Source organism: Artemia franciscana, chromosome 19 (genome assembly GCF_032884065.1).
Source record: "Artemia franciscana chromosome 19, ASM3288406v1, whole genome shotgun sequence".
NCBI classification, from domain to species: Eukaryota; Metazoa; Arthropoda; class Branchiopoda; order Anostraca; family Artemiidae; genus Artemia; species Artemia franciscana.
In genome coordinates, this window is record NC_088881.1 from 1481345 (window position 1) to 1506391 (window position 25047).

At 36.0% G+C, this 25047-nt stretch overlaps 1 protein-coding gene and 1 long non-coding RNA gene across 8 annotated transcripts in view; one reads left to right on the forward strand and one right to left on the reverse strand.

Annotated features, from left to right (window-relative positions):
* Window positions 1–4244: 4244 nt before the first annotated feature.
* The window catches only part of LOC136039152 (uncharacterized), a 212614-nt gene continuing 191811 nt past the window's right edge, over window positions 4245–25047 (forward strand). For 6 of the 7 annotated variants that reach the window (XM_065722640.1, XM_065722642.1, XM_065722646.1 and 3 more), the window contains exons 1-2: window positions 4245–4352; window positions 21036–21207. In XM_065722640.1, the coding sequence (XP_065578712.1) occupies window positions 21039–21207 (169 nt within the window). In that variant the 5' untranslated portion in view covers window positions 4245–4352; window positions 21036–21038. The remainder of the gene's footprint in view (window positions 4353–21035; window positions 21208–25047) is intronic. The other variant, XM_065722641.1, reaches the window with a different exon arrangement.
* On the reverse strand, window positions 22437–24137 carry LOC136039666 (uncharacterized). Its single transcript, XR_010620500.1, has 2 exons — window positions 23431–24137; window positions 22437–22874 (listed from the first exon to the last, which is right to left on the reverse strand). It is a non-coding gene; the product is annotated as an uncharacterized LOC136039666 (long non-coding RNA).

Sequence of the window (25047 nt, forward strand, 5' to 3'; positions counted from 1 at the left end):
TGACGAAATTACGCAAGCATGCTATGCTCGCCTCAGTCATATGTAAAAGATTTTAACGAGTCAAAAATAAAGAAAGATGAGTGATCAGGTTTTTAATCTCACATACCGCTGTCATTCTTACATAATCTTCGAAATATTCTCCCAGGAGAGTTCTTTCGAGTATGACCTTTATCTAAAAAATTATATTTGTATCAATAGCTCCGCTGAGACAGAAACTTAAAAACACTGTAAACCTTTTAAGGCTATTACGTCATTTGCGCATTACTGAAACCAAATAGGCCTATATTTAAAACATTTTATTTAAAGTTTAGTAACGAAATATAGTCCAGTCGTGGCGGAGTGGTTTTCAAATAAAATTTAAATGAAATATGCAAAATTTGATTTTGAGGTACTATAATTTCCAGGATTTAATATAACCGTGTATTTAACTGTCAGTTCATTTTCAGTAGTTTAACCCAGTCATCTCAAATCTTAGAGATTTTATTTCCTTTTAAGTGCAGTAGCCTAACCCCTGTTTTTAGTGATTTCAGTTCGTTCTAAGTTTGAATCGAAAATTGATTTCAATACGCTTTGATCGGTAAGATAAAGGTATTCAGTAAAACACCGGAATTCGTGGCATAATTATTGCAACCGCTTAGTCCTGGACTTCTGAAAAAACAGGGAGGGGGTCCTTTCTCTTTTGTTTGGGCATCAATTTTATTTCAGGTTCATGTGTCACCCTGTTTTTTCTGATGTCAAGGTATTTCTAGCTCTGGTCTCATCTATCGGCCTATTGTCTACGCCGTGGAACTGGTGATTTCTTCCACGAAAAAGTACAGGCGTCATTGGGTGTCATACTATCTGGGAAAAATTGTGTGTTGTAATTTTCTGTTTTGGTAAAAAAAAAAAAAAAAAAATCAGTATTTGTTTGATATTTATTGATACTTGTGAAACTAGATAGAGAATCACGAAAACTAGATATTAAAGTCTTCGCTCAAGAGTTTGAACAACACTAGAGATGGCAATAGAATGGAAGAACTGGAAATCCAACAAAAAACATGGTTTATGGTTAAAAACTAGGAAGAGCAGTCGAATAATAAAACTTAGAAATTAGATTGTATGCCTAATAATTTGAATGATGTTAATGATTTAAATCCAATTAAAGAATAGGAAATCCAACAAACAAGATAGAAATTTAAATAGGAACTCTCTGTACTCAATTACGGTGACGACATCCTGAATTTAAGGAGAACAGTATTGTCAGTCGAGGAAAATTTTTCTGTGCTTAGTAGGGTATATGCCGGAATTGGTCACAATGTCAATACTTCGAAGAGCGAGGTCCTTGCTTTCATCAAATCTGTCGGCGATCTTGGATGCGTACACTTAGGAAATCAGAGAGTTCAGTTTTCTGCTTGTATTAAGTATCTGGGACCCCAGATTGGGGGGTAGTGTAAAAACGACAAGGGCTCTCTTTATTTCTCATCTAAGTGAGAAACTTAGAAAAGTTTCGTGTAATTGATGATGACTTGGATGATATTTTTCCAACTGAAGTATTCCAAGCAATTTTTGATATGTCGAGTCAACATTTGAGAATAAATGACTACCATCGTCAAATTGTATCTATTGAATTGATGATGTAATAAATTTTAATAATTCAATAAGATTAAATTTAAATAAATAAAATTAATTGGTTAATTTCACATTGAGGGTAAAATTGATTATTTAATTTTACTGATTAAAAACTAATTTAGTCAATATAAAGAAGATTGATTGCTGGTTTTGACATCTCTGGCAATTGTCTACTGGGAAAATTGGAGCTATATTTACTGGGGCAAAACTAAAACTTCACACGAAATACTTTGTGTGAACTAATAAGAAAAGATTTTCAGTGAATAAATTTTCATTTTTTCAAAGGTGAACATATCTTCTTTTTGGGGGATACCCGCACCCCTTCTACAGCTGTGTAGGTAAGTAAATGTATTTAGTCAATCGCAATTGGTGGAGAAATTGATAGTTCGCTATAGAGCTTGCTACAGCAAGCGTATTCTCGTCTGTGTCTACAACGCTTTTGCGATGCCTCATATTCTCGCATTGACTCCATTGTGGAATATGTTAACGGCTACTGATAAAAAGACTATTAGATCCGTATATTTTCGTTTTGCAAAATTTCTCTTGTGTATAACCCTATGGGCTAGAAGCAAAAGATTAGTGTCGGGGTTAACTGAGCCACTAACTATGGCCCAGCAGCGTCGCGATCGCTAGTTTTCTTGGCCTGATAGGACAAACAGGACCCATCCTGCTATGTGCTAGTAGAAATATTTGTATCTATTCTTGGTTGTATAGTTTTCTTTCTGAGTGTCTTCTTCTTTTTCTTTTTTTTTGTCATTTCCTCCATATAGAACCCTTGTGTGTTTTTGGGCAATAAAGATATTGATTGATTGAGAAAGCCAATAAGGATCTTAAAATCCAACATGTTGTTTTGTCAACAAATTGAAAATTCCATTCGGATATGGGAATCCAACATTTTTGTTTCTCAACACATTGGAAATTCAGTAATGATCAGGAAATTCCCTATAAGGTCTTTAATATTGAATTCATCGATTTTCAGGTGTTGAATTTTTCGTTGATAAACATTACAAACAATTTTTGTTGAATCCCAAACAATTTTTTTACAGTTTACAATGTGGTTTTCCACTGAACTGAAGCTAATTGGGTACTTGTGTAGTATTCACACTCAATAAGTGAAGTTAGTTCTTTCGAGAAACAAACTACAATACAGGTACATTTTAATTAAATATTTTATATATAGAGGTGGTTAGGTGTTTGATATAATGCACCCCATCCCCCTTAATGTGCAAATATATAGCCCAAAATTTTTATAAAGCTAATGAAATAAAAAAATATAATGAAAGTATAATACTTTATTAGGAAAATTGTAAAATTACAACTTAGAATTATGTACCCAGAATGCCTCTATAATTATAATTGCCTCTTTTTCAGTCTTTGGCAATTCACTAATCTTCATTTCAAAATCCATGCTGAAACACTATCTTCTATCACTATGCGTAGCAAACTAAATTGAGTTCTGTCTTTGTGGCTATGAAACCGGATTTTCGCATCGTAGTTTGTTTCACGAAAGAACCTAACTTCGCTTATTGAGTGTGTTCTGAATAAGACGCAAGTACCTCTAATTGTCTCCATATACAAAGAACAATAAACCGGTTATTGTCTGATTTTATAGATAAGAATTCTCGAACGTGATCTGGTTAACACAGTTAAGTGCCTCTGAAAACCACGAAATTAGGAAGTCCCTCACAGAGGCACCATTTGGGAGGGTCAGGGGTGGGCAAATGCCCACCCCAGATTTTCCAGGGGGCCCAAGCTTCCACCACAAAGGGCCCTTTTCCGGCCATAATTATCCATGATGTCCAACATAATCCATTCTGTTCAAATGATTTGAACTAACTGCACGCCTATTAGCACAAAGAGCGTAATTACCTGACGACCTGGGGGTAATTACGCTATTTGCTATTAATCATTGTAAACTTTGAAAGTAGGTTAGATTCATAATGAAAGTCTCAAGTTCTGTCAAATGCCCAATGCCCACCCAAGATTTGGCCCAAATGGCGCCTCTGGTCCCTCAACTAGAAGTTTACCCAAATACCGTATTTCAAGCTACCTCAGAAACGTAAAAAACAGTACTCATGTATTATTGCAACACATTCTGTTCTTGATCTGTAATGTTTCCACTCAGAAAAAATTAGCTTAGCCTGAGCGAGATAAAATATTGTGCTGGTATATTTTAACTAAATATTGGTACTTGTCCGTTAAATAAACATATCCAAGAAGTGAAGTTAATTTTAAAGAAATATACCAAAGCATGATGATAATATAATACCTTATAAATAAAATTACGGAAATCACGATAAAGAATAATGGAAATCAGGCTGCACAGAACGCATTATATTAAATACCTAATCTATTCTTCGACACATAATTTGTCATTCAATTTTTGGATGGATTACCTCTAATACCTTGTTGAACACAATGTAAATATATATGCGAATATATTTCGTGTATATACTGTGTCTTTGAATTACAACTTTTGACTGAGTTATAAATAATAAAAGAGAAGAAATTGATGCTTGTAATGACTCATTTATTAGTGGGCGTTTATCATTTGAAACAACTATGTTTATTGGCTAATATTCTTAGTAGGCGGAGACAAAAAGCTGACAGCCATGCTGTATGTCGTTGCCAAATCCAGTTTTCTAGAAGAATCCAAAGTGAAAAGTTGTAAGGTGAATCTAAATAAATGGATAATACGCAGTAAATGGATACTTTATATTTTGAACAAATAGTACTGTTATAAAGTATGTAAAGACGATATTCTTTGATTTTAAGTGTTTAAGGTAAAATTCTAGTTAATTGACTTCTTGCTATCTCAGAAAGGGTTTAGGTTAGGAAAGTGAAACTTTCAGGGATGAATCTACAGACTAAAGTATGTCCCGGGAAGGTATTTTGAAGCAACTACCTCCACTCCTTCTCGCTCTAGAGGGCCCTGACCTTTGATGACCTTTAAAAATATGTGTGTTATAAAAGTGAAGCTTTGCAAAATAGATCTTCTGCTTAAATGAAGTACAACAAAATTTTTTCAGCTTCATAGCTTTTCTCAATTCCATTTTATAAGGTTTTAAAAATATGCAAATACATTTCCTAAATAAAAAAAAAAACAACATTGATATGGCTCAAAATTCTACTCAAATAACAGGAATTGCATTTTCAGAACTAAAGGCAGAGAAAAAGCAACTAGTAACTGAAAATTAAGTTAAAATGTTGTTTTGTCAAAATTTCAATAGGTATAGACCTGTCATGTAGGCAAATTTCAGGGTCCTCTAGAGGGAGAAGGAGTGGAGGTGGGTGCTTTAAAATACCTTCCCGGGACATACTTTAGCCTGTAGACCCGTCCCTGAAAGTTTCATTTTCCTAACCTTAACCCTTTCCAAGATAGCAAGAAGTCAATTAACTAGAATTTTACCTTCTTTGATTTTAAGTATTTAATTGCAATAAAAAGCTCAGAAACGGTCAAGAAGGTTAGGCTAAGGTAGCTTTGGCTAGGCCTATACTTCCAGTATTCGGCCCAGGGTTGCCAGTCTGCACACTTTCCTAGTTTTTGCTCTCATTTTTACCTCATAGTATTCTTTCCCTTGACTTAGGCCTATAGGAATTACACTCTTTTTGCCATTTTTTAGCTAAAATAACTTTTTTTGCACTCGCTTAGAAAATCACGATAGAAAAAGGGTACTTGTTTGATGTACGCCCTACCGTTCTAGTCGTTCATTCGTTAACGCAATATAGAACGGGTTTCTTTCGTTAGTTTCTTTCAGCTTAGCGTTTGACAAGACAAAGAGAAGTGACAAAATAGGGGAAAATATATAATTTGAGATATATAATTGTACATTAAGGGGGGGGGGTACAGTATTGGATAGTCTGATGTTACAGAACAATTCATACTACATAATATGGAGAATAGTCGTACCTAACACATTAGGCATGCAGACTCACTATACTTTACCCCCTCCCTACCACCACCCTTCTACACTTTACCCCTAATGTGCTGTTTTGGTTGGGTTATGTTATGATGATTTTTTATTATTATGCATTCTCTCAGGCCCTTCTACCATAATTCTCTGTTGTAGTTTTCATAATTTTGTTACTATAGTATTTGTGTAGTATAAAATATGATTTTCATCATATTTTCGTAGGCTATATTTCATTATGATTAACTTCACTTCCCTATTGTGTACTGGATAATACACAAGAACTAAAAAAATATATTAGTGAAACTATTCCCATTTAAATGTTAGTAAAACGAAACAGCACTTTAGCCAGTAATCGGCTGTTAGATGTTAGACAATAATCGACTTTACGGAGACAATTAGCTTCGGCTCATGAAAAACTACATTGTGGCTATATTTTAATAATTTTAATAATTAATAATTTATTATATTTTATAATAATTTATTATATTTAATAATAATATATAATATTTTAATAATTTAATAATTAATAATATTAATTTAGTTGATATTTCGGTTAGGTTAGGGTACATTTTGCATGCAGTCCCGCTATACCTAACCCCCTTCCCTAATGTGTAAATATACATCGTCTCCCAAGTGCCTCAGTTGTTTTTACCCCGTACCTGTAGATCCAAATTCTCGAATGTGTACTGGCTAACAGTTAAGTACCAACAAAACTCCTATTAGCCCTTGTTCCCAATGGGTTTTTCCATGTAGTGCTCTTGGCCTTTATCCTAAAATATGTAGTTCAGAAATTCGAAACTATTTAGGCTAAATTGGCTTTTTTTAGATTATGTAACGTTGAGTGCTGTAATCAAAATATGACAATAGTTTGCGATTTTATCGTGCTATTTGTTTTGTTTTCCAAGTGTTTCTCTGACGTATTTTGTTTTTGGGAATAAACCTACCAAGTAATTATTTATGAGAACAAAGCTTGTTAGACTTGCTGTAAAAAAATTCGCTTATTCATAGCAAAAGGGGGGCTTCTAATCATTAGGAGAATCACTAGCCTCAATTCACGAAATCCCGGGAAAGGGGAAATGGTTTTTCAAAACGTAAGGGGTACGATTTTTTTTTAATTTTGTAATGAAAATACTGAAAAGGGTGGATTACCTGAAAAATGCCCAAAAAGGTATTTTTCAAAGTCTCCTTTGAATTTGCCCTCCCGGGGAGGGCGAATGCCTCCTACGTACCTAATACAGACAAAGTAGAATGACAAAATCTTGCATTCATGTCCGTCAAAATTATTGGCAATGGTGGAAGAACCCAGAATTCAGAAAATCTGTCCTTGAACATATGTATATTCATCTAATTCTCCTGTCCTAAAAATAAAAAAAAACTATATTGCGATTGTTGTGAAAAAACAAAAACAATGCAGACCCTAAGTTTTGTTAAAGAACAACTAAGAAATGCTAACTACCCTTTTTTTAGTTTTCACTCCAGCTGAATGTCAAATGATGCGAATGTATTTAAAGGAAACTTCCACCTTCTGTAATATATTAAAACTGGTAGAATTTGACTTTTATTACCATTGTGTGCTGCTAATGCATTAGTCCCAATATGGTTATGCCCCCGAAGCAGCTATTTGCTCTATTATACCCTGTCCTCACCTCAATAATTAGACGTCAGAAGCATGATTAGTAAAAGGTATTTTCTATTTTAATAATAAAAAATACATCCAATTTCACTATTAGGGAACACTTAGCAGTTTCATTCCATTGGCTTAATTTTTCGAGTTGACAAATAAACGGGCTGAAGACCAAGTATTTTTGAATAAGTTATTGCTTTCCTGGTTATTAAGGGTTAGGTACACAATAGGTCAGTTGGTTAGACCCAGTGGTGCCGTTGAGGGGCAGTTGCCCCCACAATAATTTGGAGAGAAAAGGTTATTATATAGCCCATGCCCCTTGACTCTCCAGATGTGGTACGCTCTCCCCCCCCCCAATGAAAGTGTTGGGACTTTGCCCCTGGCTAGACTTTTCTGTGGGATAAGTACACGCAGTTTTAATAATGTTCTAGAACAGTGATTTTCATACTGTGAGTCACGACCCCCCAGGGGAGCTGTAGTTTCGTCATAAAAACGGCGTCAAAATATTTAGCTAAACAATTTGGACATTTGGTACTTGTCTATTATATAAAACACACTCGAGAAGTGAAGTTTGGTGACAATAAAATCTGATGAAAATAGAATACTTTATCAGCAAAATTGTGAAGGTCATTTGTGAATTATTAAATTAGGAGCTTCGGCATTAGGGGGATGGAAAACACAAGGAAAACAACTCAATAAGGGGCAATTTCGGTAAAAATATGCCGTCAATTTTTGCTTGCATTGCAAGAGTACCCACGAGCTGATCTTTCATCCGGTATAATCAGAAATATTTCTCCTGAACGGAATGCTGAGAATTTTTGTATTTTCCCCCTGGACGGATACGTTTTTTTTTTGTTTTTTATTATCATTTTTTTCAGATGTGATTGTATTTGTCTAGTTCGTTTAACGGATACGTTTTATTTATTATCTTTTTCTGGAGTGATTGTATTTATCTATTTGTCACTTTGAAAAATATTTAATTTTTTACAGTTATTAAGTATAAAGGTGTCGGATATATTGGTTTTTGGTATTCAAAATTAGATTAAAAATATTGAACTTAAAAATTTTTATTTGATTTTCTTAATTTTACTTTTAATGTTTTACTTTGAACAAACTACTTTGATAATGCGTTAGTTTTTATAAACAATTGAGTCTAAAGGCATTAAATATTATGGTGTTTGATAATCAAGTTCAAAACTGTCGATATTGCTAAAACATATCCGTCCAGCGCTTCGGCATTGCTCAATAGAACTGAATGCTGGGAGTTATTATCTTAGTTTTTGCAAGTCGGCTATTGTTTTGTGTATTTTTTGTAATTAATTACTTCTTCTTTTTTATATTTTTCAACTGAATTTTTCAATGTATTTTTCTCAATATTTTTCATTTCAAACAGTAACGGTAACGAACAGCTCAATAGTAAACGAAACTCTAAAAACGGAATTTCGATGCTAAAAGATATATCAAAAGAATCGGATTTTTATGCTGATTTCAAATATATAAGTTTCATCAAATTTAGTCTTTGTCATCAAATTTTACGAGCCTGAGAAAATTTGCCTTATTTTGGAAAATAGGGGAAAACACCCCCTAAAAGTCAAAAGATCGTAACGAAAATTACACCATCGCATTCAGCGTATTAGAGAACCTTGTAGAAAAAATTGAAAGGTCCAATCTACAAAAATATGGGATTTCGTATTTTTTTGCCAGAAGACAAATCACGGTTGCGTGTTTATTTGTTTGTTTGTTTTTTGTTTTTTTTTTCCCAGGGGTCTCAATAACTAATTATTGATTACTTCTCCAGGAAACTTTTATGGAAGAGGTGGCTGTTGTCACTTCAAAAAGAGCTGTTTTGTCCAGAAATTTAAAGTAATGCTGATTTTAGGAAAAAGCCTTTTTATGAAAAAGGTTGACCACGTACCTCTGGATATGGGGTTTCCCCTAACTAATCGCTCCGATCAGGGTGGCCTCAACCTCATGAGGTGGGTGGAGCCCACCCCAGGATTCTCAGTATCCAGGTAAATCCTGGCTCTAATCAGAATCCAGGCCTAGGGTCGGTTGGGCCTGCAACCCTCCACCTGAAATCGATTGCAATGAATAGCTTAGCAACTGCCTCGGATGACCGATCTTCTTTTATCCCATCACGACCCTTGCTCGCCCCTGGACTGAGAAGTGACCAGCGTTTGAATCTCCTTGACCATGGTGGCCTCCGGATTGCCACCTGGAATGTATTGACATTGAATTTTCCCGGAGCAAAGACGCTTCTGGCGATGGAACTGAAGCGATTCCGCATCTCTATTGCTGGAATAACAGAAACCCACCTAGTCGGGAATGGGACTGATCCCATAGGTGAGGGATACCACCTTCTATGGTCTGGACAGACGACGACTAGGAGAAATGGGGTCGGACTAGTACTTGATAACAAGTCCATAAAGTGTCTACTGTCATTTACTCCCGTCTCGGATAGAATAGCTAATGCTCGACTGAGTCATAAGCAAGGAAAAATGACAGTCCATGTCTGCTATGCTCCGACAAATGAAGCCGACGACGAAGCAAAAGAAACTTTCTACTCTGCCCTGGCTAATGAACTGTCCAAGATATCCCCCCACGATATTGTCATCCTTTTGGGTGATATGAATGCAACAGTGAGCGACAACCACGACCTATGGCGGCAAGTCATCGGACCAGTTATTCCGGACCCTCTAAATGACAATGGGCTAAGGCTCCTTCAACTGTGCAGCATGCATAACCTTGTCATTACGAACACGCTGTTCGCAAGGAAAGACATTCACAAATACACATGGTACAGCAACGACGGCCGTACCAAAAAAATGATCGACTATATCATTGTCTCACAGAGATGGAGATCCTCGATTAGTAACTGCAGGACGTACAGGTCAGCCGAGATTGGTAACACTGACCATCGCCTCGTTGTAGCTAATATGCGACTGAGGCTCCAAGCCCAGCGCTCGCAACCTAGACCGACCAAGATTGATGTCTCTCGTCTCTCCGATCAAGAGATACGGTCCAAGTATGCCATTGATGTCTCGAACCGCTTCGACGCACTCCTGCCATTTGAAAGTTCTGAGGACGCATGGATCTCGTTTAAGAAGAATGTCCTGGAGTCAGCGACCGTAAATATTGGAAGGGCGAAGCGTTCTAAGAAAGCGTGGGTTCAGTTCGATACGCTTGACGTCATTGAGCTGAGACGCAAGGCAAGGCTTCTGGGCGACATGCCGACCTACAGGCGCCTCAATGGTGTTCGCAACAAGCTGATACAGCGAGACAAGAAACTGTTTGTGGAAAGGAAGGCAAACGAGCTGGAGGGCGCAGCCATGAAAGGGGACGTTGGGAGCCTCTACAAGCACCTCCGTGACCTCACAAGCGACAAAGCCCCCTCAGTTGCATCTGTTGTCTCTGCGGACGGTCAGCCACTTAGTGACGAGGCCGCTCAGGTCAGTCGATGGAAAGACCACTTCTCAAGTCTCCTCAATGCCGATGCTGTAGCACAGACTGACCAGGAACTCGCACGCCTAGCTGCTAGCACTCAGGAAGTGCCGTCAAACGAACCAGAGACTTCCTTCACGACAGCAGAAATCCACTCTGCTTTGAAACGTCTAAAGAATAACAAAGCGGCAGGCGTATGCGGAGTATCCGCTGAGCTCCTGAAGTATGCTGGACCGGCGATGTTACTTTGGCTGCAAATGCTGTTTTCCGTGGTGTGGCGCACAGAATGGGTCCCGAAGGACTGGCGACTTGGCATAATCCTGCCCCTTTGGAAGAGAAAGGGGAGCAAGAGCATCTGCTCTAATTACAGAGGTATAACCCTTCTCTCAGTCCCTGGAAAGCTCTTTGCCATGACCCTGCTAGACAGATGCACGAGTATCCTCCGAAGAAAAAGGAGAGTTCAGCAGGCCGGATTTATGCCCGGGAGGTCCACTGTCGAACAAATCTTCACTATGCGCCAGTTAATTGAGAAAACTAGAGAATTCAGGAGGAACGCATACGTGGCCTTCGTAGACTTCAAAGCTGCTTTTGACTCCGTCGATCGCAACTCTGTTTGGCTAATACTTAGATCGACGGGTCTACCTGATAAATACTGCAAGCTTTTTGAAAAGCTGTACGAAGAGACCGAGAGTTGCGTCCAAGTCAACGGAAAACGGAGCACGACATTCAATATCAAAACTGGCGTTCGCCAAGGGTGTGCCGCCGCCCCGGAATTGTTCAATTGTGTGATAGACTATGTGATGACAAGAACTACAAATCGCCTGCCCTTTGGTCTGCAGTTTGGAGATCGCATTCTGACGGATGCGGACTTCGCAGACGATCTTGCTCCCGTTGCCGACTCAATCGACCAGCTGACCGACGCTCTGGAAGTCCTGAAGGAAGAGGCAGCAAAAGTGGGGCTGAAAATCAACTGGCTCAAAACTAAGATTATGGCAATTGAACCCCCAGGTCCAGTCTCGCACCCTGATACCATAACTGTCTGCGGAACACTTGTTGAAGTCGTTAAAAACTTCACTTACCTCGGCTCTGTGCTGTCCAATGATGGCTCCGTAGACGATGAGGTATGCAGCCGAATATCGAAAGCCTCTTCCATCGTCGGTAGACTCAACAGTCTATGGAGAATGCCGCACATCTCAAGGCGTACGAAAATGCGAATCTATAACGCATCCGTAAGCTCCGTCCTGCTCTACGCGGCGGAAACCTGGCCCCTCAAATCAACCATCCTTAAAATGGTAGACGTCTGTCAGACGAAACAGCTTCGCCGGATCGAGGGATTCCGGTGGGATGATTTTGTAAGCAACGCAAGGTTGCTTACTCTCACCTCCCAGGTGCCATTCTCCGTCCAGATAGCGCAGAGGTCTCTCAGATGGTTCGGACACCTCCTACGAATGCCGACATCAACGCCAGCCCGAATAGTGTACGACTTCGACCCAAAAGCCCATGGCTGGTCTCGCCCGAGGGGCAGACCTCGGACAAGGTGGAAAGACAGCCTCGACAAATTCTTGGTGATGGCCAACATTGCTGTCGACGAGGCGCCTCATTTAGCAGCAGACCGGTCCGCCTGGAGAAGTCAAGTTGCGAAGCTCTCTACGCCGCACCCCATGCGGCAGGAGCCTTAAGTCAAGTCAAGTAAGTCATCGTATCGACCAAGTGGTCCTAGAGTATTGCAAGAGGGCTCATTCTAACGGAAATGAAAAGTTCTAGTGCCCTTTTTAAGTGACCGAAAAATTGGAGGGCACCTAGGCCCCCTCCCACGCTCATTTTTTCCCAAAGTCAACGGATCAAAATTTTGAGATAGCCATTTTGTTCCGCATAGTCGAAAACCATAATAACCATGTCTTTGGGGATGACTTACCCCCCACAGTCCCTGGAGGAGGGGCTGCAAGTTACTAACTTTGACCAATGTTTACATACAGTAATGGTTATTGGGAAGTGTACCGACGTTTTCAGGGGGATTTTTTTTGTTTGGGTGTGGGGTTCAGGGGAGGGGGCTATATGGGAGGATCTTTCTTTGGAGGAATATTTCATGGGGGAAGAGAAATTCAATGAAAAGGGCGCAGGATTTTCTAGCATTACTATTTAAAAAAAAACAATGAAAATATAAACATGAAAAAGTTTTTTCAAATGAAAGTAAGAAGAAGCATTAAAACGTAAAACGAACAGAGATTATTACGCATATGAGGGGTTCTAAAAATACTTTAGCATGAAGAGCGAGGTATTTAGAAGGAGATAAATACTTCGCTCTTTATGCTAAATTATTTTTAGTAATTTCAACTATTTATTCTACGGCCTTTCTGATTCAGGGGTCATTCTTAAAGAATTAGGACAAAACTTAAGATTTAGTGTGAAGAGCGAGGTATTAACGATGGGACAAACCGCCTCGTATATATAATCAAAATACAAGAATATAAAAGTTTGTCACGTAAGTTCATTCTTAAGCTACGTATTTTTTTACTAATAAAAACGTTCGTTAAAAATTAAAAGTTCCAGTTGCCTTTTTAAGTAACCGAAAAATTGGAGGGCAACTAGGCCTCCTTCCCCACCCCTTATTTCTCAAAATCGTCTGATCAAAACTAAGAGAAAGCCATTTAGCCAAAAAAAAAAAAAATTAAAATTAGCCAAAAAAATTTATGTACGGAGAGGCAAATTCAGACATCCATTAATTCAAAAACTTTCAGAAATTAAATAAAAAAAACATGTTTTTTGAAATGAAAGTCAGGAGCGACATTAAAACTTAAAACGAACAGAAATTACTCCGTATATGAAAGGGGCTTTTCCTCCTCGACACCCCGCTCCTTGCGCTAAAGTTTGATTCTTTCTCGCAACTCTACTTTTTAAAACAATAAAAAACTTCAGCGTAAAGAGCGGGGTGTCGAGGAGGAAAAGCCCCTTTCATATAGCCTATGTAGTAATTTCTGTTCGTTTTAAGTTTTAATGTCGCTCCTTACTTTCATTTCAAAAAACTTGTTTTTTTATTTAATAAAAGTAAGGGGCAATATTAAAACTTAAAACGAATAGAAATTATCACGTATATGGGGGGTTGTCCCCTCCTCAACATCTCGCTCTTCACGCTACAGTTTGCTCAATAGAACTGAATGCTGGGAGTTATTATTTTAGTTTTGCAAGTAGGCTATTGTTTTGTGTATTTTTTGTAATTAATTACTTCTTCATTTTTATATTTTCCAACTGAATTTTTCAATGTATTTCTATCAATGTTTTTCAACTAAAAGTAAGGAGCAATATTAAAATTTTAAACGAACAGAAATTATCACGTATATTAGGGGGGTTGTACCCTCCTCAACATCTCACTCTTCACGCTACAGTTTGCTCAATAGAACTGAATGCTGGAAGTTATTATCTTAGTTTTTGCAAGTAGGCTATTGTTTTGTGTATTTTTTGTAATTAATTACTTCTTCATTTTTATATTTTTCAACTGAATTTTTCAATGTATTTTTATGGCACTTGGTATTAACCAATTTTACTCCTTGGGCCCGTTAATTCGGAAAAAATAGAAAAAATGAAGTATTTTTAACTTACGAACGGTTGATCAGATCTTAATGAAATTTGGTGTTTGGAAGGATATCGTGTCTCAAAGCTGTTATTTTAAATCCCGACCGGATCTGGTGACAATGGGGGGGGGAGTTGGGAGGGGGAAACCTAAAATCTTGGAAAACACTTAGAGTGGAGGGATCGGGATGAAACTTGGTGGGAAAAATAAGCACAAGTTCTAGATACATGATTGACATAACCTGAACGGATCCGCTCTTTCTGGGGTAGTTGGGGGGGGGGGGGGGGTAATTCTGAAAAATTAGAAAAAATTAGGCATTTTTAACTTACGAACGGGTGATCGGATCTCAATGAAATTTGATATTTAGAAGGATATCGTGTCTCAAGGCTCTTATTTTAAATCCCGACCGGATCTGGTGACATTGGGGGGAGTTTGGGGTGGGGGAACCTAAAATCATGGAAAACGCTTAGATTGGAGGGATTGGGATGAAACTTGGTGGGAAAAATAAGCAGAAGTCTTAGATACGTGATTTACATAATGGATGACACTGGATGGGAAGAATAAAAACCTGTCTAAGATACGTGACTGACATAACCGGGCCGGATCTGCTCTCTTTGGTGGAGTTGGGGGGGGGGGTAATTTGGAAAAATGAGGTATTTGTAACTTACGAAAGGGTGACCAGATCTTAATGAAATTTGATATTTAGAAGGATCTTGTGCTTTAAAGCTCTAATTTTAAATTCCGACCAGATCCTGTGACATTGGGGGGAGTTGGAGGGGGAAATCTTGGAAAACACTTGGAGTGTAGGAATCGGGATGAAGCTTGGTGGATAGAATAAGCAAATGTCCTTGATACGTGATTGACGTAACCGTACCGGATTCGCTCTCTTTGGGGGAGTTGGGGGAGGGGTTCAGTGATTTGGCGAATTTGGTGCTTCTGGACGTGCTAGGACGATGAAAATTAGTAGGCATGTCAGAGAGCTGCACAAATTGACTTGATAAAGTTGTTTTCCCAGATTCGACCATCTGGGGGGCTAAAGGGAGAGGAAAAATTAGAAAAAATTAGGTATTTATAGAGCAATATTAAAATTTAAAACGAACAGAAATTATCACGCATATGAGGGGGGTTTAAAAAAAGTTACTATTTGTTCTAATTAAGCGACCTTTGTGTTTCAGGAACTGTTTTTAAGGATTTAGGACAAAATTTGAACTTTAGCTTAAAGAGCGATGTGTTGAGGAGGGGGCAACCCCCTCGTATAAGTAATAATTTCTGCTCGTTTTCAGTTTAAATAACGCTAGGACACCTGGATCCACCTCCATGGAAAAATACCCCTCCCCAGAAATATCCTCTGGGCAATTCAATCCTGGCGAAAATTTACCCTGGAAAATTATCCTTAGCATCTCCACGCCTAAAATTGAATTGGTAATGAGTAAGCAAGACATATAAAGAAATTTCGTATAGGAATTCTGGTAAATTCACCCAGTATAAAACTCTCCGTGCAAAATCCTCCCAGCAAAAATTTCGCCCTTCCCTCCCCACTCAAAAAATGTATGCATGCTTCCCAATAGCAAGTAAAATAATGGTTAAATTTCATAACTTAAAAACTTTTCCTCAGGGGATGAAGGGGTCATTTTATCTCTAAAAACGTAGCTATTGGGCCTTTCAAATATACTGAAGAAAAATGCTATCTCAAAATTTTGATGAGCCTATTTTGGGGAAAAGGTGGTGTTGGAGGGGGCCTAGTTGCCCTCCAATTTTTTGGTCACTTAAAAAGGCCACTAGTACTTTTCATTTCCGTTATAATGAGCCCTCTCTCGAAGTTTTTAAGTCCACTAGGTCGATACGATTACCCCTGGAAAAGAGGAAGAAGCAAATAAACACGCATCCGTAGTCTTTCTTCTGGTTTCATAAAACTTTACAGTTTCATGAAATGTAATTAAACAAATAGAAAAAGTTTTTCAGCTAAAGTAAGGACCAAGTTGAAAACTTAAAACTAATATAAATTACTCTGTAAGGGAACTGTCCCCTTTTCAACATCTTGCTCATTAAACAAAAGTTTTTAATGCTTTGAAAAATCTTATTTTTCCAATTACAGATTTTCTTTAAAATTTGAAAGAATAATCGGTTCAAATAGCTTTCAAATCTGTTCCTTGCTTTCATTTGAAAAGCCCTTTTTTTATTTAATTTCTGATTGTTTTCCAAATCATACCCGGGCCAAACCAAGATATAATTTGAGGTATCGGTCCCTTAAATCCCTGGTTAATTGCTTTTAAAATGTGTAAATAATGATTGTACGTTGATTAGTAACGTACTATGTTTAAATTCACAATTTCAATATAGAATAAAATTTAATATATTTAAGAAATTAGCGGTGAATGGTAACTTTGGTAAAAAGTCCTTGTTAATATCAAACAGTTCGTGGTAACGAACGGAGTTTTGATATCAATAGCTACATCAAAAGAATCGCATTTTAATGCTGATTTTAAATATATAAGTTTAATCAAGTTTAGTCTTACCCATCAAAAGCTACGAGCCTGAGAAAATTTGCCTGTTTTAAAAAATAGGGGGAAACAACCCCTTAAAAGTCATAGAATCTTAACGAAAATCACACCTTCAGATTCAGCGTATCAGAGAACCCTATTGTAGAATTTTTAAGCTCCTTTATACAAAAATGTGGAATTTTGTATTTTTTGCCAGAAGACAAATCACGGGTGCGTGTTTATTTGTTTGTTTGTTTTTTTTTTTTTTTTTTTTTTTTTCCCAGGGGTTGTATCGACCAAATGGTCCTAGAATGTCGCAAGAGGGCTCATTCTAACGGAAATGAAAAGTTCTAGTGCCCTTTTTAAGTGACCAAAAAATTGGAGGGCACCTAGGCCCCCTCCCACGCTCATTTTTCCTCCAAAGTCAATGGATCAAAATTTTGAGATAGCCGTTTTGTTCCGCATAATCAAAAACCATAATAACTATGTCTTTGGGAATGACTTACTCCCCCACAGTCCCTGGGGGAGGGGCTTCAAGTTACAAACTTCGGCCAGTGTTTACATATAATAATGGTTACTGGGAAGTGTACAGCGTTTTCAGGGGATTTTTTTTTTGGTTTTGGGGGTGGGGTTGAGGGGAGGGAGCTATGTGGGAGGATCTTTTCTTCGAGAAATATGTCATGAGGGAACAGAAATTCAATGAAAAGGGCGCAGGATTTTCTAAAATTACTATAAAAAACAATGAAAAAATAAACATGGAAAAGTTTTTTCAATTGAAAGTAAGGAGTAGCATTGAAACTTAAAACGAACAGAGATTATTGCGCATTTGAGGGGTTCTAAAAATGCTTTAGCATAAAGAGCGAGGTATTTAGGAGGAGATAAATACCTCGCTCTTTATGCTATAGTATTTTTAGTAATTTCAACTATTTATTCTACGGCCTTTCGGATTCAGAGGTCATTCTTAAAGAATTGGGACAAAACTTACGATTTAGTGTAAAGACAGAGGTATTAAATAGGGTACAAACCCCCTCATATACATAATAAAAATTTAAGAATATAAAAGTTTGTTACGTAAGCTAATTCTTAAGCTACGTATATTTTTTACTGATAAAAACATTCGTTAAAAATTAAAATTTATAGTTGCCTTTTTATGTAACCGAAAAATTGCAGGGCAACTAGGCTTTCCCCACCCCTTATTTCTCAAAATTGTCTGATCAAAACTAAGAGAAAGCCATTTAGCCAAAAAAGGAATTAATATGCAAATTTCATTTTAATAATTTATGTGTGGAAAGCCAAAATCAAACATGCATTAATTCAAAAAGTACTGAATTAAGTCAGAAATTACTCCGTATATGAAATGGGTTGTTCCCACCGCAATCCCTCGCTCTTTACGCTGAAGTTTTTAATTGTTTTAAAAAGCAGAATTGTGGCAAAGAGTCAAACTTTAGAGTAAAGAGCAAGGGATTGCGGAGGGGACAACCCATTTCATATACGGAGTTAATTTCTGTTCGTTTTAAGGTTTAATGTCGCTCCTTACTTTCAGTTAAAAAAACTAGTTTTTTTATGTAATAACTGTTAAAGAATTTTGATTGGATGAAAAGGAGTATTATTGTTTATATGGATGGAAATCCTATGAGTCTTTTGTTCTTCGATATAACAGAAGCCATCACATCCTCTACAATAGGATTTTCTTGTCGATAAATAAATTACTTGCATTTTTTAAAATACATTAAAGTACTTCATATAAAAAGAAAAAGAACCATTTAAAATTGCTGAAAAATAAGTTCCTAGCAGTATTTGCCATTTTAGCTGTATAGAGGAACAATTTAATTAGTTCCTACTCCCACCCTACCTCTTTCAACATTTATCTGAAACCTCATGAAGAGTCAGTAGTTTGTCCATTAAAATGCACTTTTCTAGGAATCTACCCTACCTCAACTAAACAATGACTCACCCCCCTCCCCTCATTATAGCTGATACGCAATTACAGATTACCAAATGTAGCCTAATTTCATTGCAAATAAAGCAAATCAACTTGGTTGAATCCAGTACTGTCACCGTGTGTTATTACTTCTTTTGGAACTAGATAAGATAAGATTTATTCATCACGAAACACGTGACTGGGAAGCCTAAAATATAATTATTGATACTTTTAAATCAATTACCTCATCAGAATTTAAAATTGATTGCAAATTCGTCGTCTTCGGGGTAAAGTCGTAGTTTGGTGCCCTGAAATAACAAAAAACAAGACTTTCTCCTGACCTAATCTGTATCGTCACTTAAAAAAGAGCTTTAAATTTACGTTTGAATGAGCTCCCTACCAATTATCTTGGACCTTTGGTTTGATACAATCGCCCCTGGGAATAAACATGCATCGACGATGTTTCTTCTGAAAAAAAGCGAATTCCACATTTTGAAAATTGGAGCTTGAAACCTCTATGGTAGGCTTCTTTGATATGATGAATCTAATATAGAAATTTTCAATAAGATCGCTTTCTTTTTTGGGGGTGTTTCCACTTTTTTTTTGAAAATCAGGCAAATTTTCTCAGATTTTGATTTTGGGTGGGTAACAATAAACTGATAGAATTTTATGTATTTAGAATCAGCATAAAAAGTCAACACTGCCGGTATAGCATATAGCATATAGTATATAGCATATAGTATATATAGTATAGTATATAGTATATATAGTATAGTATATAGTATAGTATATAGTATATATAGTACAGTATATAGTATAGTATAGTATATAGTATAGTATATAGCATATAGTATATAGTATATAGTATAGTATATAGTATATATAGTATAGTATAGCATATAGCATATAGTATATATAGTATAGTATATAGCATATAGTATATATAGTATAGTATATAGTATATATAGTATAGTATATAGCATATAGTATATAGTATAGTATAGCATATAGTATATAGCCGGTATTGTCACGAGAATTCCAATTTTTAGCTTTGGTGAATATTGGTCCAAGTCACTTTTTAATTTCAGTTTTTTAATCACAAACGATTTGATAAGATTCTCTTGTGACGATTTTTTTTTTCAACCTGTTTATTTTATTTAGTTGAATAGGAAAATAAAAAGAAAGAGGGTTAATTTGACGGCTGGATAGTAAGTTTACATTTTGTTTTTCTTTCGCTGCTCTATTTTTTAATGTCTGAATATATAAAGGAATTAAGTTCGAGAGAGAGAATTGTCCTGTTATGAAAGAGGCACATTTTACATGTAGCCGTCATAAAATCAAAACTTCGTATCTATGCACACAGGAGGATTTTTGAGCATCTCTACTCCTTCTGTAAACTATTCTAAGGCGTAGAAAATTGAATAAAGACAAGTGAGTTTTTCCTAAAAGTATTTAAAATAAACCTATTCTTACGAAAAAAATTTCTTGAAACATATTCCCTGTCACCCAACTACCACTGATATTTTGGCGTTTGGCCCCCCCTTTTCTGGAAAATTTTCTGCCGGTGCCCTTGATTTCAACGTTAAATTCGTGCGAGGCTACCTTTTCGGCTGCCGCTGCAAAAAAATAAATAAATAAATAAAAAGATCACAAAAAATCGCTGGGAATCTGGTTCCTGCCCAGATTAAAAAGATATTACTAAAATAGTTGAAATTATGTATTTACCGAAATAGTTGAGATTAGGGTTATGTCGATGTGGTACCTTGAAGAACTGCCCTGTCTCATTCACTATAAGCTTTTTTTAATTTGTGAAGCCTACAGGGCCGGATTTAAAGCTTTGACACTTTAGGCCCAAGCGTTTTTGCCGCCCTGTTTTTGCGAGGTTTTCGGGGAATTCGAGGATAGTGGAAGCCCTAAACAGAATGCAACTAATGAGCCAAAAGTAATGATAGAGAAGTGACACCGAATTTTCACCTGCCATTCTTGGGAGAAATCTGACAGTTTGTAAGTGGCCACGGAATTCCTGTGTTGTTTTAAAATCGCTTTTCTGTGAATAGGCAGCGCAGCGGTGAAGTGCATCAGGCACTTCGACGATAAATCCCAGCTGTCCGGCTTTGTTAAGAAAAAATCACTCAGTGATAATTTATTGCACCCCTAGGCCCGGGCCTAATAGTAAATCCTGGCCTGATTGCCTAACTGTTCAGAATTGCCTAGGTGATTTTGTCATAACCTGATGAACTTGAATAGGAAATCCGAATAAGCGACAGAAAACTGAAAGCCGTCACATATTTTCCTGGAAATCTTAGAAAAACCATTTAACTTAGTTTTTTAAAGCCGCTTAATTCTTTGAAAAACGAGAAAGTCATGGATCCTCCACTGCATATATCCTTAGTTAATACTGAATGCTGACTTAGGCTGCCAAAAAAACCCGAGAACGATCATGTTTTTCTTTTTTTTTATCAGTGCTCTTTCCTTACAGACTATGGCCCACTTTGATTTAAACAGAAGGGATATCTACTCAGTCTATCCATCGTTTATGTACCCACAAATTCCTATTGGTAACACTGGCCAGATGCCAATAAGCGGAGTTCAGCAGTCGACACTTCACCCCGCATATTATTCTTACCCACATTTGCCTGGATTATATCGAAGTAAGTGCTGTATTGAGTGATTCTTAAGGTATATATTCCCTTTGAAACCAGCGACTTTACGACAGTTCTGCAGTTATAACTGACATAATAAGGACAATAAACTTAAATCATTGGTTTCATTGGTCTTGGATATATTCATTCACCGACTCAGAATTATTGCATGGCTGAGAATTTTTTTTGCTTGAAAATAGGGAAATAGTTCTTTTTTAATGATATTTAACTGGTTTCAGCGTATTTTCATTACAAAAACCATGTACACCAAATATCAAAAATGTGATTCGGCAGATCAATAGAGTAAGCTATAATGTCAGCTATCTAGTGGTATCAAAATTGTTGTTTATGTTGATATATGAAAACCGTAGGTGAGCGGAAAAACAATGTACTAAAACTACTCAGGGAATATAAACCTTAACAATTGACAAGTGTTCATGACTCTGAACTTAGAAGCGTTCATCCAGACTCATGTTTGCAGTCTTAAATCTGAGGCGTAACAAAATCTAAAAAACATTTGAATTATATAAAAAAAACTAGCTGTTGGGGTGGCGCTTCGCGCCACCCCAACACCTAGTTGATGGGGGCGCTTCGCCCCCCCCCAAGCCCCCCCGCGCGCGTAAGTCGTTACGCGCCATATTAGTTACGCGCCATTGTAGTTGTGTCCCTATGTCCCACCTGTGAATATAGATATATATATACATATATATATATATATATATATATATATATATATATATATATATATATATATATATATATATATATATATATATATATATATATATATATGCTAGCTGTTGGGGTGGCGCTTCGCGCCACCCCAACACCTAGTTGGTGGGGGCGCTTCGCGCCCCCCCCCCCCCAAGCCCCCCCGCGCGCGTAAGTCGTTACGCGCCATAATAGTTACGCGCCATTGTAGTTGTGTCCCTATGTCCCACCTGTGAATATATATATATATATATATATATATATATATATATATATATATATATATATATATATATATATATATATATATATGGTTTTAACTACGTAAAACTTGCGAATATACAACATTCTTTGCTGTCCCATTGTCTTTGCATATAAATAGATTGTCAGGTTTACCGACTCTTGAACATGCAACATATAATGGTCCATGGGAAAACAATCTGTATTCAGATCTATACCTCATGATTCTAATGATTGCCCTTGAGCTTTGTTGATGGTGATTGCTAATCGACCATTCCCTGTCCCGGTGTCCCGGTCGTCATTTATATCCCCCTGTTTCCCCCGGTGTCCCCGTTGTAGTTGTGTCCCTGTGTCCCGGTCGTCATTTATATTCCCTGTGTCCCGGTCGTCATTTGTATCCCGGTGTCCCGGTCTGTATATACATTCGTTTTTTAGTTTTGTTTTTCTCCTTTATTTTTTCCTTTTTTTTTTCTTTTTTAGTTTATGTAGATTTTTAGATTTTTTAGTTTTTTTTATTAGTTTTTAGTTTTTTTTCTTTTTTTTTGTAGTTTTTACCTTCTTTTTAGTTTTGTTAGTTTTTTTTTTACTTATATCCTGGTCGTCATTTATACTCCCTGTGTCCCGGTGCTTTGTTGATTGCTAATCGAACATTCCTTTTGTCCTGGTCGCTTTCTCTTTGAGTGTCGTCATTTATTTTTTTCTTTTTTAGTTCTTTTAGTTTTTACCTTTTTTAGTTTTTTTTAGTTTTTTAGATGAAAATTTTTTTTAGTTTTTTCCTTTTTTTCTTTTTAGTTTTTTATTGGTTTTTACCTTTATTTTAGCTTATTTTTCAGTTTTTTCCTTTTTTTTAGTTTTTTTTTATTTTATTTTTTTTAGTTTTTTACCTTTTTTTAGTTTTTTTAGTTTTTTAGCTTTTTTACTTTTTTTATTAGTTTTTAGTTTTTTTTTTGTAGTTTTTGCCTTTTTTTAGTTTTTTCAGTTTTTTTTTTTTAGTTTTTTATTGGTTTTTACCTTTATTTTAGCTTATTTTTCAGTTTTTCCCTTTTTTTTAGTTTTTTTTTAGTTTTTAGTTTTTTTAGCTTTTTACCTTTTTTTAGTTTTTTTAGTTTTTTTTTAGTTTTTTAGCTTTTTTTTTTTTATTAGTTTTTAGTTTTTTTTTGTAGTTTTTGCCTTTTTTTAGTTTTTTTTAGTTTTTTAGCTTTTTTATTAGTTTTTAGTTTTTTTTGTAGTTTTTGCCTTTTTTTAGTTTTTTTCTTTTTAGTTTTTTTTTGTAGTTTTTACCTTCTTTTTAGTTTTGTTAGTTTTTTTTTTTTTACTTATGTCCTGGTCGTCATTTATACTCCCTGTGTCCCGGTGCTTTGTTGATTGCTAATCGAACATTCCTTTTGTCCTGGTCGCTTTCTCTTTGAGTGTCGTCATTTATTTTTTTCTTTTTTAGTTCTTTTAGTTTTTACCTTTTTTAGTTTTTTTTAGTTTTTTAGATGAAAATTTTTTTTAGTTTTTTTTTTTTTTCTTTTTAGTTTTTTATTGGTTTTTACCTTTATTTTAGCTTATTTTTCAGTTTTTTCCTTTTTTTAGTTTTTTTTTTATTTTTTATTTTTTAGTTTTTTACCTTTTTTTAGTTTTTTTTTAGTTTTTTTGGTTTTTTAGCTTTTTTACTTTTTTTATTAGTTTTTAGTTTTTTTTGTAGTTTTTGCCTTTTTTTAGTTTTTTCAGTTTTTTTTTAGTTTTTTATTGGTTTTTACCTTTATTTTAGCTTATTTTTCAGTTTTTTCCTTTTTTTTAGTTTTTTTTAGTTTTTTACCTTTTTTTAGTTTTTTTAGTTTTTTTAGTTTTTTAGCTTTTTTATTTTTTTTATTAGTTTTTAGTTTTTTTTGTAGTTTTTGCCTTTTTTTAGTTTTTTTAGTTTTTTAGCTTTTTTATTAGTTTTTAGTTTTTTTGTAGTTTTTGCCTTTTTTTAGTTTTTTTAGTTTTTTAGCTTTTTTATTTTTTTTATTAGTTTTTAGTTTTTTTTGTAGTTTTTGCCTCTTTTTAGTTTTTTTCAGTTTTCAGTTTTGTCACCTGATCCAGTTTTTTCAGGTGACGTCACCTGATCCATCCACAGATCCACACACAGACAACTTATTTATATATATATATATATATATATATATATATATATATATATATATATATATATATATATATATATATATATATATACTAACTGTTGGGATGGCGCTTCGCGCCACCCCAACACCTAGTTGGTGGGGACGCTTCGCGCCCCCCCCAAGCCCCCCCGCGCGCGTAAGTCGTTACGCGCCATAATAGTTACGCGCCATTGTAGTTGTGTCCCTATGTCCCACCTGTGAATATATATATATATATATATATATATATATATATATATATATATATATATATATATATGGTTTTAACTACGTAAAACTTGCGAATATACAACATTCTTTGCTGTCCCATTGTCTTTGCATATAAATAGATTGTCAGATTTACCGACTCTTGAACATGCAACATATAATGGTCCATGGGAAAACAATCTGTATTCAGATCTATACCTCATGATTCTAATGATTGCCCTTGAGCTTTGTTGATGGTGATTGCTAATCGACCATTCCCTGTCCCGGTGTCCCGGTCGTCATTTATATCCCCCTGTTTCCCCCGGTGTCCCCGTTGTAGTTGTGTCCCTGTGTCCCGGTCGTCATTTATATTCCCTGTGTCCCGGTCGTCATTTGTATCCCGGTGTCCCGGTCTGTATATACATTCGTTTTTTAGTTTTGTTTTTCTCCTTTATTTTTTTCCTTTTTTTTTCTTTTTTAGCTTATTTAGATTTTTAGATTTTTAGTTTTTTTATTAGTTTTTAGTTTTTTTTTTCTTTTTAGTTTTTTTGTCCCGGTCGTC